At 40.3% G+C, this 13319-nt stretch overlaps 1 protein-coding gene across 1 annotated transcript in view; it reads left to right on the top strand.

Annotated features, from left to right (window-relative positions):
• BMPR1B (bone morphogenetic protein receptor type 1B) overlaps positions 1 to 11912 on the top strand; it is a 73589-nt gene extending 61677 nt beyond the window's left edge. The window contains exons 8-11 of the mRNA XM_070949128.1: positions 1955 to 2252; positions 4381 to 4556; positions 8536 to 8666; positions 11787 to 11912. Coding sequence (XP_070805229.1) covers positions 1955 to 2252; positions 4381 to 4556; positions 8536 to 8666; positions 11787 to 11912 — 731 coding nt within the window. The remainder of the gene's footprint in view (positions 1 to 1954; positions 2253 to 4380; positions 4557 to 8535; positions 8667 to 11786) is intronic.
• Positions 11913 to 13319: the final 1407 nt, after the last annotated feature.

Genomic DNA, 13319 nt, shown 5'->3' with positions numbered 1-13319 from the left:
GTGTGGGTTTTGAAGATTAGGTGCTAGACCAGGTACTTTAATTTGTTTTCCCAAAATAGACAAACTGGTCACTGCTGCGAACCATATGCATGAAATACTTGACATTTATTCTATGCAAGTAATTTTCATATTGTAGCTTAATTTTCCCAATTCATTTTCAATATTGATTGTTGATTGTTTCCTGATTGCTTATTTGTACCCTATGACTATCATTAAGTGTTGTACCTTATGATTCTTGATGAACGTATCTTTTCTTTTATGTACTTTGAAAGCATATGCACCAAGACAATTCCTTGTGTGTCCAATCACACTTGGCCAATAAAAATTGACTATTGACTATTAAGTCACAAGTGAGATAATTGGAAAGGTACAAGTGAATTTATGTTTCTTGTGTTGTAAGTTTTAGTCACAACACTATACATTATACTCAGCTGAGAGACAACAAAGGGAAATAATAAATTTATCAAATAATTATTAAAATTTAGATTTAATAATACAGATAATCTATATTTATCTGTTCTGAGCCAAATTTCAGGTTTGGATAATAAACCTTAAAAACCCCAAGGTGCTTCTAATTTTGTACATGTAAAGTTTTGTATTTAGAAAGAAACGTACAGTATGGAGCAATCTGAGCTGTTCCTAGAGAAAGCAGGATGACTTTGGTGAAAATGTTGTAGTTCAGCATCTTGGCCTTAAAATTCTCTAATTCAGAAAGGTGCAGTACAAACCGTTCTCATCTGTGACAGTAAACGAATCGTACTTTTGATGACTTCCTTCAGCATAGAGACCAGAAATGGATTCCAGGTCTTAATACTTTGGGACCTTTGGAAAATGCAGATAGATTTCTCTAACTCCTAATTTAATCCCAGCATCCAGGGCATTTTTATTTAAATTGAACTTTGAAGAAAAAATCATTACCAGAAGCACCAATACCGCTAATAAATATGTTGGCAAACATTATCTTCCCTTAAGATGAAATCCTTGAATAGAAAACAAAGAAGATAATGATAGTTCCAGATTTTTCTTCTACAGAAAGCTTCTACAGAAGAAGCTTTCATTGGATCAGAAGCAGATCACGTGGCAATTAAATAAAATTAATTGAAAACACATCAGTTTTCCTGATGTGGCTGAGTTAAAATTATTGTAAATTACATGAATAAAAATCCTGGAACAATAATAAAAAATTCCATGTTAAGAAATCAATGGCTAGTGGCTAAAAGACTATCAAATATGTGATACTGTGATATTAAGATGAGACTAACATTTTTTCCCCAGATGTATTGCACACTAAAGATAATGTTTAAAAAGTGTTTGCTGCTAATCTGACTCTTAATATAAATCTATCCTACTTTTTCTTCATATCCTTAAGTATAAATAATAGGTGTTGAAAAATGAATATAATTTAATATATTCATGTACTTTTGGATTAAATACAAAACATTCAGAATCTTATCACATCCCAATGAACTGTACTGAGCTTTGGGTGCTGCATGCAATGCTATGTATTTGTTTTATTTATTAAATTTTTATGCCTATTAAATTTTTATGTGCTAGGGAATCTGGGTTTGCTGTTTCTTAAAAATTACTAATGACATTAGAAAAATCTTAAGGGGGCGCAATGGCTTGGCAGTTAAAGACGCTGAGCTTGTCAGCTGGAAAGCTGACAGACGGGATTCAAGACCTGAGCGCTGTGTGAAGGGGTGAGCTCCATTACTCACCCCAGCTCCTGCTCACTTAGCAGTTTGAAAACATACGAATGCAAGTAGATAAATAGGTACCACTTCAGTAGGCTCCTTTGGCTGGCCACATGATAATGGAAGTGTCTTTGGACTATGATGGCTCCCTTAGTGAAAAAATGGAGATGAGCACTGCCCCCTAGTGATGGACATGATTGGATAGGGGAAACCTTTACTTTTACCTTTTAGAAAAGTCTTGTTTTAATTTTGTCTTGCAGGTTTCATTGCTGCAGATATTAAAGGTACTGGATCTTGGACACAACTTTATCTGATCACCGATTATCATGAAAATGGATCTCTGTATGATTATCTAAAATCTACTACCTTGGATACAAAAGCGATGCTGAAACTGGCCTATTCCTCTATCAGTGGATTGTGCCACTTGCATACTGAGATCTTCAGCACCCAAGGCAAACCAGCAATTGCTCACCGGGACCTCAAAAGTAAAAACATTCTGGTGAAGAAAAATGGAACTTGCTGTGTAGCAGATCTTGGTCTGGCGGTTAAATTCATTAGGTAGGTAAAATCTTGCATATCTTAATGAAGCTGAGTCTGTTAAACATTTTTAAGGGGAAAAAAGTTCATCCTCTCTAGCAGCCAATCTGTTGTGGTAGGAAGGAACAATTTTGAGGAGTTGAATACCACAGCTAATGTTGTGGTCTGTCAGCTGCCGGCCCCTCCAGCAGCCGAATCAGATGAGGTGGCATGGGAGTCAAGGCCAGCAGCCTGAGAGCTCCGAGGGAAAAGAGGAAATGGAGCTGTCAGAGATAGAGGTGGAACCTGGGCCATATATCAGCTCTAAGATGGAGAGTCAACAGCCCCCAGGTCTGAGGAGGAAGAGGAGGAACAACTGGGTCCAGTGCCTGATGCGCGGATGCGCAGAAGGCAGAAGAGAGGAGAGCAGTGGAAATCTATGGGCCGATCCTTGGCACGGAAGAGCCACTGCTGCTAGCGAAGCCCCACCCTAGCTCTGGGGATAAAAGGCAGGGGGCGGGGAGATGAATAGGTGTGGCAGATCTCTCTGCTGGACAGACTTGTTAGCCTGCTGTGAGAGAGAGGGAGACTTTTTGCCGGGGCTGCTGGCGCTCCTAATAAAGGAAACACTTATTTAACTACAGAGGTTTTGTCGTGTTTGGGAGCCGGGTCAGAACAGCTAACTTTGCAACCATTTCAAAAGGTCACCAGATGATGATATTACCCACTAGAACAGTGATGGCAAATCTTTTCGGCACCGAGTGCCCAAATCAAAACCCGGGTGCATGCATGTGTGTGTGCATATGCCGGAGCACCGGAAACCCGAAGACCAGCTGGCTGGTACACGCATGCCTGTTTTTTGGGCCATTTTCAGGCCGTTTTTCGGACCGTTTTCAGGTCATTTTCTGGCGCTTTGGCACCCATGAAGACCAGCTTGCCAGTGTGCATGTGCATACTGGAAAGCAGCTCTGCGTGCCACCTCTGGCATGCATGCCATAGGGTCGCCATCACGGCACTAGAAGGAGTAGAGAGAGGATGTGTGAATTTTGTGGCATCATGAGAATAAACCAGTTTCATCTAATATGTTTTCAAATGGAAGACGGTCCTTTTCAGTAGTTTGAATTATACTGCCAGGGCACAGGTGCCAATGAGATAAGACCACACCTAGAATAATACTAGCAACCAGTTTTGGTCATGACGTTACAAAAAAAAGATATTCAGACTTTGGAAAAAGTGCAGAGAACAGCAACTAAGATGATTAAGGGCCTGGAGGCTAAAACATATGAAGAACGGTTGCAAGAATTGGGTTTGACTAGTCTAGAGAAAAGAAGGACTAGGGGTGACATGATAGCAGTATTCCAGTATTTGAGGGGCTGCCACAAAGATTGGGGGGGGTGTCAACGTATTTTCCAAAGCACCTAAAGGCAGGACAAGAAACAATGGATGGAAACTAATCAAGGAGAGAAGCAACCTGAAACTAAGGAGAAACTTCCTAACAGTAAGGATAATTGACCAATGGAACAGCTTGCCTTCAGAAATTGTGGGTGCTTCATCACTGGAGGTTTTTAAGAAGAGACTAGACAGTCACTTGTCTGAAATGGTATAGGGCCTCCTGCTTGAGTAGGGGCTGGACTAGAAGACCTCCAATGTCCCTTCCAGCTTGATTCTGATTGTGATGCAGAGACACATTAATATAAATGGTTCTGTTCCTAAACATTTTTATTAGCTAAGCATCGTATGTCTTGATTAAGATCATGAATAGTAATTCTTTAGTTTTTTGTTTCTCGCCATGAAAGCCTTAGCATCTGAAGTGTCTTAAGATACTTGTAAGAGAAATATAATTGTAATTCTCAGTATCAGAATTCCAATTTATTGCTAGCAAACTCTCAGAAAAGTCTCCAGCATCCTCTGCTGAATTCTGAATTTTGCAATTGAATGTTTAATGTAACATTTGGTATGGATTGTGTTGAGCATTTGGCTAACACTTGACAAGCTTTCTCTGTAAGAATAATTTCCATTGAGATTATCTGTTAATTCTGATTTGCATAGATATAATTTTAATTTGAAAAGGAGTGGGCGTTTCTCTTTTAATAGCACTTTTCGAAGAGAAACTGCTTGCATACTTAATTTTTATGTCTCTTTCCCCTCACCATCCTTCTCCATCTTCCAGTGATACAAATGAAGTGGATATCCCACCAAACACCAGAGTAGGAACAAAACGTTACATGCCCCCAGAAGTGCTGGATGAAAGTTTGAATCGAAATCACTTTCAGTCATATATTATGGCTGACATGTACAGCTTTGGGCTCATCCTTTGGGAAATAGCAAGGAAATGTGTTTCTGGAGGTAAATATTTTAGGCATGGCTCCATGCCTTTAACATTATATTATCATCTTTTAGTATCTACAAAATTTGTGTTGGAATGTATTATGTGTCGTCCTCAACTTAGGAACACAAGTAGGAACAGAACTTCCAATGTTAAGCAAGATGGTGGTTAAACAAGTCACACCTGACTTTTATGACCTTATTTGCCCCAGTTGTAAAGTGAATCACTGCAGTGGTTAATGTAATCATGTGGTCGTTAAGCAAGTCCATTTTCCCCCATTGACTTAAAATAGTGACCAAAATTGTGGAAACCTTTTGGGAAAAGTGTATTTTCTAAAACTAGCTAATAACACCACTTTTTTTTTTTTTTGGAGTAGTACCATAAAATTATGTATCGATGGAAAGATAATTTAATCAAAATGTCATAAGAGCCTTGGTACTACAGTGGTTTAAAGCACCCTGTTATTAACACAGCTGCCTGCAATTTACTGCTGGTTCGAATCTCTCCAAGGCTCAAGGTTGACTCAGCCTTCCATCCTTTCTAAGGTAGGTTAAATGAGGACCCAGTTTGTGGGGGCAATAAGCTGACTTTGTATAAATATACAAAAGTATGAAGGCTATTGCTTAACGCACTGTAAGCTGCCCTGAGTCTCCGGAGAAGGGCGGCATATAAATCAAATAAAAAAAAAAAATGTAATGCAATAACTTTTATGAAGGATTTGATACTAGAATTGCAGTTACAGTATAAAGAAGAAAAGTGAAACACGTAGAAAAAACGAGATATACAAAAATTATCACCATGTCAGTTAATACTTAGTTGGGTAACCTTTAGCATGAATTACAGCCTTACAACGTCTTCCCATGGAGTGAACCAAGTCTTTTAGTTCTGCAGCTGTTATAATATGAAACCAAGATGGAATGATTGCTTCTATTAAAGGTAAAGGTTCCCCTCGCACATATGTGCTAGTCGTTCCCACCTCTAGGGGGCAGTGCTCATCAAAGCCGAAGAGCCAGCGCTGTCCTAAAATGGCTCCATGGTCATTTGGCCGGCATGACTAAACGCCAAAGATGCACGGAACGCTGTTACCTTCCCACCAAAGGTGGTCCCTATTTTTCTACTTGCATTTTTTATGTGCTTTCGAACTGCTAGGTTGGCAGAAGCTGGGACAAGTAACAGGAGCTCACCCCGTTACGCAGCACTAGGGATTCGAACCGCTGAACTGCTGACCTTTCGATCAATAAACTCAGTGTCTTAGCCGCTGAGCCACCACATCCCTTTGCTTCTATTAACTGGGTTTTATTGCTGGGTCGTTTCTGACTAACAAGATTATTTAGTTGGCTCCATAAATTTTCAATTGGGTTAAGGTCTGGGCTATTCCCAGGCCATTCCAGCAATAGAATATGATTATCTTGAAACTCCCCCCCCAAAAAAAAAAGAAAAGAAAAGAAAAGAAAAGAAAAGAAAAGAAAGTGGTGTTATTAGCCATCAAACCTCAAAAATACACTTTTCCCAAAAGGTTTCCACAATTTTGGCCACTACTGTAGTTATTGGAAGTTGGCTGGGAAGATCACAAAAGGCAATTTACATGACCCCAGGATGCTGAAACTATCATAAATACATGCCAGCTGCCAAGAGGCCAGATTTTGATCATATGGCTATGGGGATCATAGGGGATCATAAGTACAAGGACCACTTACAAGTAACTTTTTTCAGTGTCCTTGTAACTTCAAGTGGTTCCTAATAAATGGTTTGTAACCTCAGGACTACCTGTAATTAGATTTTTAAGGTGCCATAAAATTTATTTTTGCTGCAACCTGTTAACCCAAGCTATTCTCCAGAAAATGTTTGTGTATTTTTTTTTAAACAAGAATGAAAAAGAATTATAATAGCTTTTTAAAAATAATTGGTGGCACTAAACTAAGTCCCTTTATACTCTTGGGACTTATTATTCCTTTTGTGGAAGGTCTTACTTAGCCTATAAAGATTTATTCTCTATTTTAATAGACTCTTTTAAAGATGCAATATTTCATAATTGTAGTGGGAATTTGGAGTTCATTTATGGGAACTCTTGTGGTTATAAAAATTACTGCTTAAAGCAAGAGCACAGCTGCTGTTTGAGCAAAAATACAATGAGGTTGATTTTGCTGAGGTACCATGATTAACAAGGAGATTAGTTAGATTTAAGAGCAGAAATATAGAAAATACAGGTGTTACTTGGCTTTAGAAGGCCTGCAAGTCTGTAGGAAGGAACACATTATCCTGATAGAAAATTAATTCTGGATTCAGGGAGATTTGGAATGCTAACCTTTTAAAAACATTTTAATTTATTGTATTCTTTGTCTTTTGACTGTTTAATGTTTAAATGTTTGTAAAGTGAAATCAGCATATTGTGGTATCCTTTTTAAAGGGGCATTGCGTGGAGATCTATTCTAATAATCTGAAGTTATGTAAAAAAGGAAGTTGGACATTTTGGTAGTACCCTTTATTACTAAAAAATCAGAGGACAGCTTAATCTTGGGAAAGACCAGGTTCTAATTTTCTTTCTAAAGTTTTCATCATGAGACTTATAAACCCATTACTGGAAAAGGACCTTCAGCTTTAGCTGGTTTATATACCACCCCACAATGCTTTATAGCATTTTGGGGGGTGGGGTGGGGGAGGTGTTACAAATGTCAGCATATTGCTCCTAACAATCTGGCTCCTCCTTTTACTGACCTTGGAAGGATGGAAGGCTGAGTCAATTGTGAGCCCCATCAGGATCGAACTCCAGACTATGGGCAGAGTTTGCATGCAATACTGCATTCTAACCAGTGGTGGGTTCCTCCCGGTTCGGTCCGGTTCGGCCGAGCCGGTAGCGGTGATGATATGACGTCACCGAACCGGTTCTCCCCCTCCACCCTCCCCCCCTCACTCCCCCACGTTATTTTTACCTTTATTTGGTCCCACCCCCAATCTATTGCTGCCTCCTGAGTCCCAGCTGATGACTAGAGGGAAAAAAACTGTTTAAACTCTTGCTGCGGGGCTTCAAACACTGATCAGTGTTAAAAGCCAACAAATGAGTTGGGTCGTAAGTGCGAGGACTGGTCGTAAGTGCGAGGACTGGTCGTAAGTGCGAGGACCTTCCAGAAATGACTCTGACCAGCTAGCCACGCCCACCTAGTCACATGACCTCCAAGCCACACCCACAAAATAAGCCACGCCCACAGAACCGGTAGTAAAAAAATTTAGAACCCACCCCTGATTCTAACCACCAGGACTCAACAGCTATGATGCGGAATGATCAGGGAGGGATGAAGACAGCTCCTCCCTGATAGTTCCCAGAGCATATATTTCATGTATGTGTAGTCTGCTTTAGTGTGGCAAGATTTTGTTTATAGGTGTGAATTGATAAACAAATCTGCTTCAAAGAATCACTATGAGTCTTTCTTGATTTCTGAACCCCAGCAACTTTCTAAATCAGGGGTGTCAAAATCAAGGCCCGAGAGGCCGGATCCAGCCTGTGGGATGCTTAGATCTGGCCTGTGGGGGCTGCCCTGGAAACAGTGAAGAACCGGCCCGCAGTGCCTCTGCCAGTGAAAACAGAGCTCGGGAGGGCTGCATGTGGCCCTCCCAAGATCCATTTTCGCTGGCACAGGGTTGCAGAAGGCCGTCGCAGTCGAAAACAGCTCAGGAGCCCGTTTTCGCTGGCAGAGCGCTTGGGCCACCACAGGCACCCTGACACGAGTGATGTCGAGCTGGCCACGCCCACCCTGGTCACACCCATCCCGCCCCCGCAAGGTCAAACACAACCCTGATGCGTCCCTCAATGAAATCGAGTTTGATACCCCTGTTCTAAATAAATGCTCTTTCACCATATTGATCAGAATAAAATATAGCTTGATCTTTTTCCTGCCACTATCCATATCTGTTTTGAGCTTAGTTAAATTTCTAAGTTTTTAGTCTCACAGGAATGTTTAATTGGACATGATTTATATATTTGCCAAATGGTTTCCTTGCTAGGTATTTTTGAGGAATACCAGCTTCCTTATCATGACCTTGTTTCCAGTGATCCTTCATATGAAGACATGAGGGAAATAGTATGTATCAAGAGATTACGACCTTCATTTCCCAATAGGTGGAGCAGTGATGAGGTAAGGAGACCATTTTCAAAAATAAGAAGATTGTTTTGCCCCAATTATGTGTGTGTTTTTTTTTTAAATTTGAATCACGTGTTTTAAAAGAAGAAAAGGAATACCTAAACGTTAGGACACTATTCTTACTTTAGGGAGGTATTTTCTCTTCAGTCCATCCATTACAGGTAGTCTTCGACTTACGACTACAATTGAACCCAAAATGTATGTTGCTGAGACATTTGTTAAGTGAATGTTGCCCCATTTTACAACATTTCTTGCCACAGTCGTTAAGTGAATCAGTGACAGTTGTTAAATGAATCAGGTTCCCCTACTGACTTCGTTTGACAAGGAGGTTGAAAAGGGGGATCGCATGACCCTGAGACATTACGCCCATTACAAATATGAGTCAGTTGCCAAGCGCCTGAATTTTGATCATGTGACCATGGGGATGCTGCAAAGGTCATAAGTGTGAAAAAAAGGTCATAAGTCACTTTTTTTCAAAGCTGTTGAAATTTCGAATGGTCACTACACGAATGGTTGTAAGTCGAGGACTACCTGTACTGAATGCTTTTGAAAATTATTGAATAAAATATAGGCACAAAAAAGAGATTCCTAACCCTAATAATGGAAAACCAGAGGTGTAGCTTAGAGAGAGAAATTAAAAAAAAAAAAGATTCCAGAAAAAGGAAATAGAAAAGCCACTTTTAAAGCATCGATGGATTGTTGTTAAGTAGGAATCAGGTTGAATGTAAGAGCACTATTTTTACCTCAAAAATAGTTGTAACTTTTATATTCTAATCTGTTCCAGTGGTTTGACATATTTGCTTGAAATATTGTTAATAGTTTTTTCTCATGAACAACGCAACCATCCAACCAACCCATTTCTAGGCATGGCTAGCTTTTAAGTACACTGTTGACTGGATCGGTCTAATTCTTCAACTTCGGTGTTTGCGGAATTCTTAACCCTATGAATCCCTAACTAGGATGGCCAAAATTTGTGTAATAAGGAATGGAGATGGACTGATAAGTGGGAAGACAAGAATATGGATTGGATAACTACTGGATCATATGATATATGACCAAAGAGGGTATTTAGGGAATTGTGTTTTTTTTCTATGCCCTTTATATTCTCCCAAATACAGTCCTAGATAAATTCTTTGTAGAATATGTCCCAAAGGTGTTTTGAAGATGTTTCGCTTTTCATCCAAGAAGCTTCTTCAGCTCTGACAGGATAATGGGAAATGGAAGGATTTATATTCCTTGCAGACAGCCGATCTAAGCACTTGGAGGTTTATCTGTGCCCTCAGGGTCACCTGAGTAGTGCTCCTGGTTCCTGTAATCTGCAATTTTTTTCTCTGGAAATCCATTCCTACTCCCACACCATTCAAAGGGTGTTCATCCCAAATTGTATAGCTAATTGTATAGCTCACTACTCACGTGGCCCTGAGGACATAGATAAGCCTCCAAGTGCTTCAATGACCCTCTAAAAGGATGCAAATGACCAGCTGTCTGCAAGGAATATAAATCCTCCCATTCCCCACCATCCAGTCAGAGCTGAAGAAGCATCTTGGATGAGAAGTGAAACATCTTCATAGAAAAAACCAGAAAGTCCAGTTGCTTCCTGAAAAAAACACCTTGGGGACAACCATGAGCTGGGTGACTGAAAATAATCTCTACAAACTTTGTAGAATATGGATACATATAAATTATTTTACAAACTGGCTAAACAGCGAGTAGCTCTGCAAAAGATAGTCTGGGGATGCTGAGAGTCTTCTGCTCCTTGTTTCCACTTTTGTAAATTAATATGGGAAATTGCTTTTCTGAAGCTGATATACTGATATTTTCCTTTAGGGGGAGGCGGGAGAAAGTAGTCTGTACACTTTCCACTGAGAATTTATAATGAAGCAAAATTGTGTTTTGGAATCAGTAGACCAGTAATTGATGTATTGCAGACAAAACTGCCGACAGTTATGGCGATGCTATGCAGAGGTCATTAATCTTGTTAAGTGGTACAGTGTAATGCTATTATTGTAGGAGACAGCTGTGATTTGGGAATAGCAGTCTTCACTTAAGTATTCTGCAATTAGATTTAAAAAGACTTAAAAATGGCAAGAGTTGTAAACAATCTTGAGTGAGTGATGGTGGGGGCATGGGCAAACTGGACTTTTTTAAAAAAGTGGGAAAAAAATAGAGTAAATTGCAGAAATTCCACAGAGATGTTTGCTTACTACATTTACTGACTTCTTGGTAATCTTCAGTAACTTAACCCAATTCAGGTTTAAAATAGCATGAAACTGAGTAGTTATGTTATATAAGTTGCAGATCTCTTATTGTAAGTTCAAACCAGCCCCAGAAATACCTTCCTATCCCCAACATTTTAAGAGATACGATGCGATTGAACCAGAGGTGGGTTTCACATATTCTTACCACCAGTTCGCCACATGCACGCTTGCTTCTTGCGTGCGCACCCCTTCAGCACATGCACCCGGTCTTCCACGCATGCGCTTTGCTCGTGCATATGCCTTCTGTGCATGTGCATGGCTTCAAAAACGTGGCTAAATAGGATGGTATTACATCGGGGGGGTGGGGGAGAGGGAAGAGCCACCTGCAGTCACCGCTACCGGTTTGGTCGAACCAGTCCGAACCGGCTGAATCCAATCTGGATTGAATCCAGATTGGAAGAGAACTGGAGCAGGATATTTGTTCTAACAACAGTTTTAGGTGTAATCTTCAGATATTGCTATTCGATGAAAAAAAATACATATCATCAAATGCTGAGAGAACAAATACATTGTCTGAATGTTATTAATTCCACTGATCTAGTTTCATTTTGAAGGAGAATGAGATTCTCTCAGAGGCCAAGTCTAAACAGAACTATAGACAAAGATCTAGTAACCTCTACATAATCAGAGCAAAGAGCAAAATAAGGTGACTTTTTCATGTAAGTTTCCTTGCTCACATGAGTTCTTTTATTTAGAATAGATTTTTCAGTAATATTGAAGTGTTCTGTCTATAACGCCAAATAGGTAATATTGACCTATGAAATATTCTTCATATATGTTTGTGTGTGTGAGAGAGAGGGAGGGCAAATGCTTGTATATAGATGTAAATATATGTATACCTATTTCTTTTTCACAGTGCCTACGACAAATGAGAAAATTAATGAATGAATGCTGGGCTCATAACCCTGCTTCTCGGCTCACAGCCCTGCGAGTAAAGAAAACACTTGCCAAAATGTCAGAGTCACAGGACATTAAGCTTTGATTCAGCTAACAAAAGCTAAAGCTCAGAAAAAAATGGACTTTCCTTCTGTGTTTCAAAGAGACAGGAAGAAGAATGACATGCCTTCAGTAATATGAACCTTGAATACAGATTTTTGGCAAAGCATTTTGCACACTGGGGCAGAAACCTTTCCAGGGGAAAGAAATGTGGCTCAGTCAAGAATTTTTGGCTCCTGTATGACCGACCAGACAAGAAGACTTTTAGCCTACTTGGAGATTAATGCAAGAAAATGTATCGATAATTGTTTCTAGAATATGTATGCTGCTTTCTGTGAAAGCCTTTATTATTAATATTGTTATTAATATTTGAAGTTTTTAATTTTCATGGGAATGAACCATTGCAGTTGCAAAGTCCAAGGAAAGAATTATTTTCTAATGCTAAAAAAATACAAAATTGCATCCAAAGTCCTATTACAGTGATGGCTAACCTTTTTGCCATCGCATGCCAGGAAGGGGGCATGGGGGAGGTTCGTGTGCGCGTGTGCCCACACCCATAATTCTATGCGCCCCGCACATGCGCGCATGACCCCCTCCCCCCTGCTCCTGGCATGTGATGGCCCAGAAGGACCGTTTTTCTTTTGGTTGGACAGGAAGTGACATTTTTTGCTGTCCCCAGCCTCCAGAGACTTCTAGAGAGGCTCTGGAAGCTGGGGATAACAAAAAACGTCACTTCCTGTCCAACCGGGAGTTGGGAAATGGGCCATTTCAGGCCTCCAGAGGGCCTCTGAGGGGGTGAGGAAGGCTGTTTTCGCACTCCCCAGATGCATAGAGAGGATATGGAGCCAGGTGAGAAAAACGGGCCTTCTCCCCCCTACCCCCAGGCCCTCCGGAGGCAGGAAATAGCCTGTTTCCCTACTTCTGGTAGGCCTAGAAGGCCCGAAAATTAGCTGGCCGGCGCGCACATGCACACCGTAACAGACCTGGTGGGCCAGGCGACATGGCTCCACATGCCACCTCTGGCACACGTGCCATAGGTTCACCATCACGGTCCTATTATTTCCTACGGATAGAAAAAAAAATTGTTGCACTCTTAAAATGACCCAAACCCAATTTTAACTTGTTATGCAGGATACATGCTACACCTGAAAAAAAAAAAAAGACTCACCCATGAATTTGCAACCAAGCAGTGCCTTGAACAAAGGAGATATTGTCATGCAGTTCCTTGTGCATAACTTTTAATATTTTACATTTATGAAACTTGCAGGAGCATGTCATCAAAACAAATTTCTCTTGGCCAATTTTATTGTCATACTTGTAGAAACATGGACTTTGGTCATACCCACGGGCTGTATGCTCTGCTCATGGAAATATGGGAGTGATATCAGCATATAGTTATTCACTTAATGAGACTTATGCAAGTTATTCTGACAAAGGACTGTGCCTTTGAGGG

This window comes from Pituophis catenifer, unplaced genomic scaffold (genome assembly GCF_029215685.1).
Source record: "Pituophis catenifer annectens isolate HBS135680 unplaced genomic scaffold, rPitCat1.0.hap2 SCAF_8, whole genome shotgun sequence".
Classification (NCBI taxonomy): domain Eukaryota; kingdom Metazoa; phylum Chordata; class Lepidosauria; order Squamata; family Colubridae; genus Pituophis; species Pituophis catenifer.
This window is presented reverse-complemented; position numbering and strand designations above follow the sequence as displayed.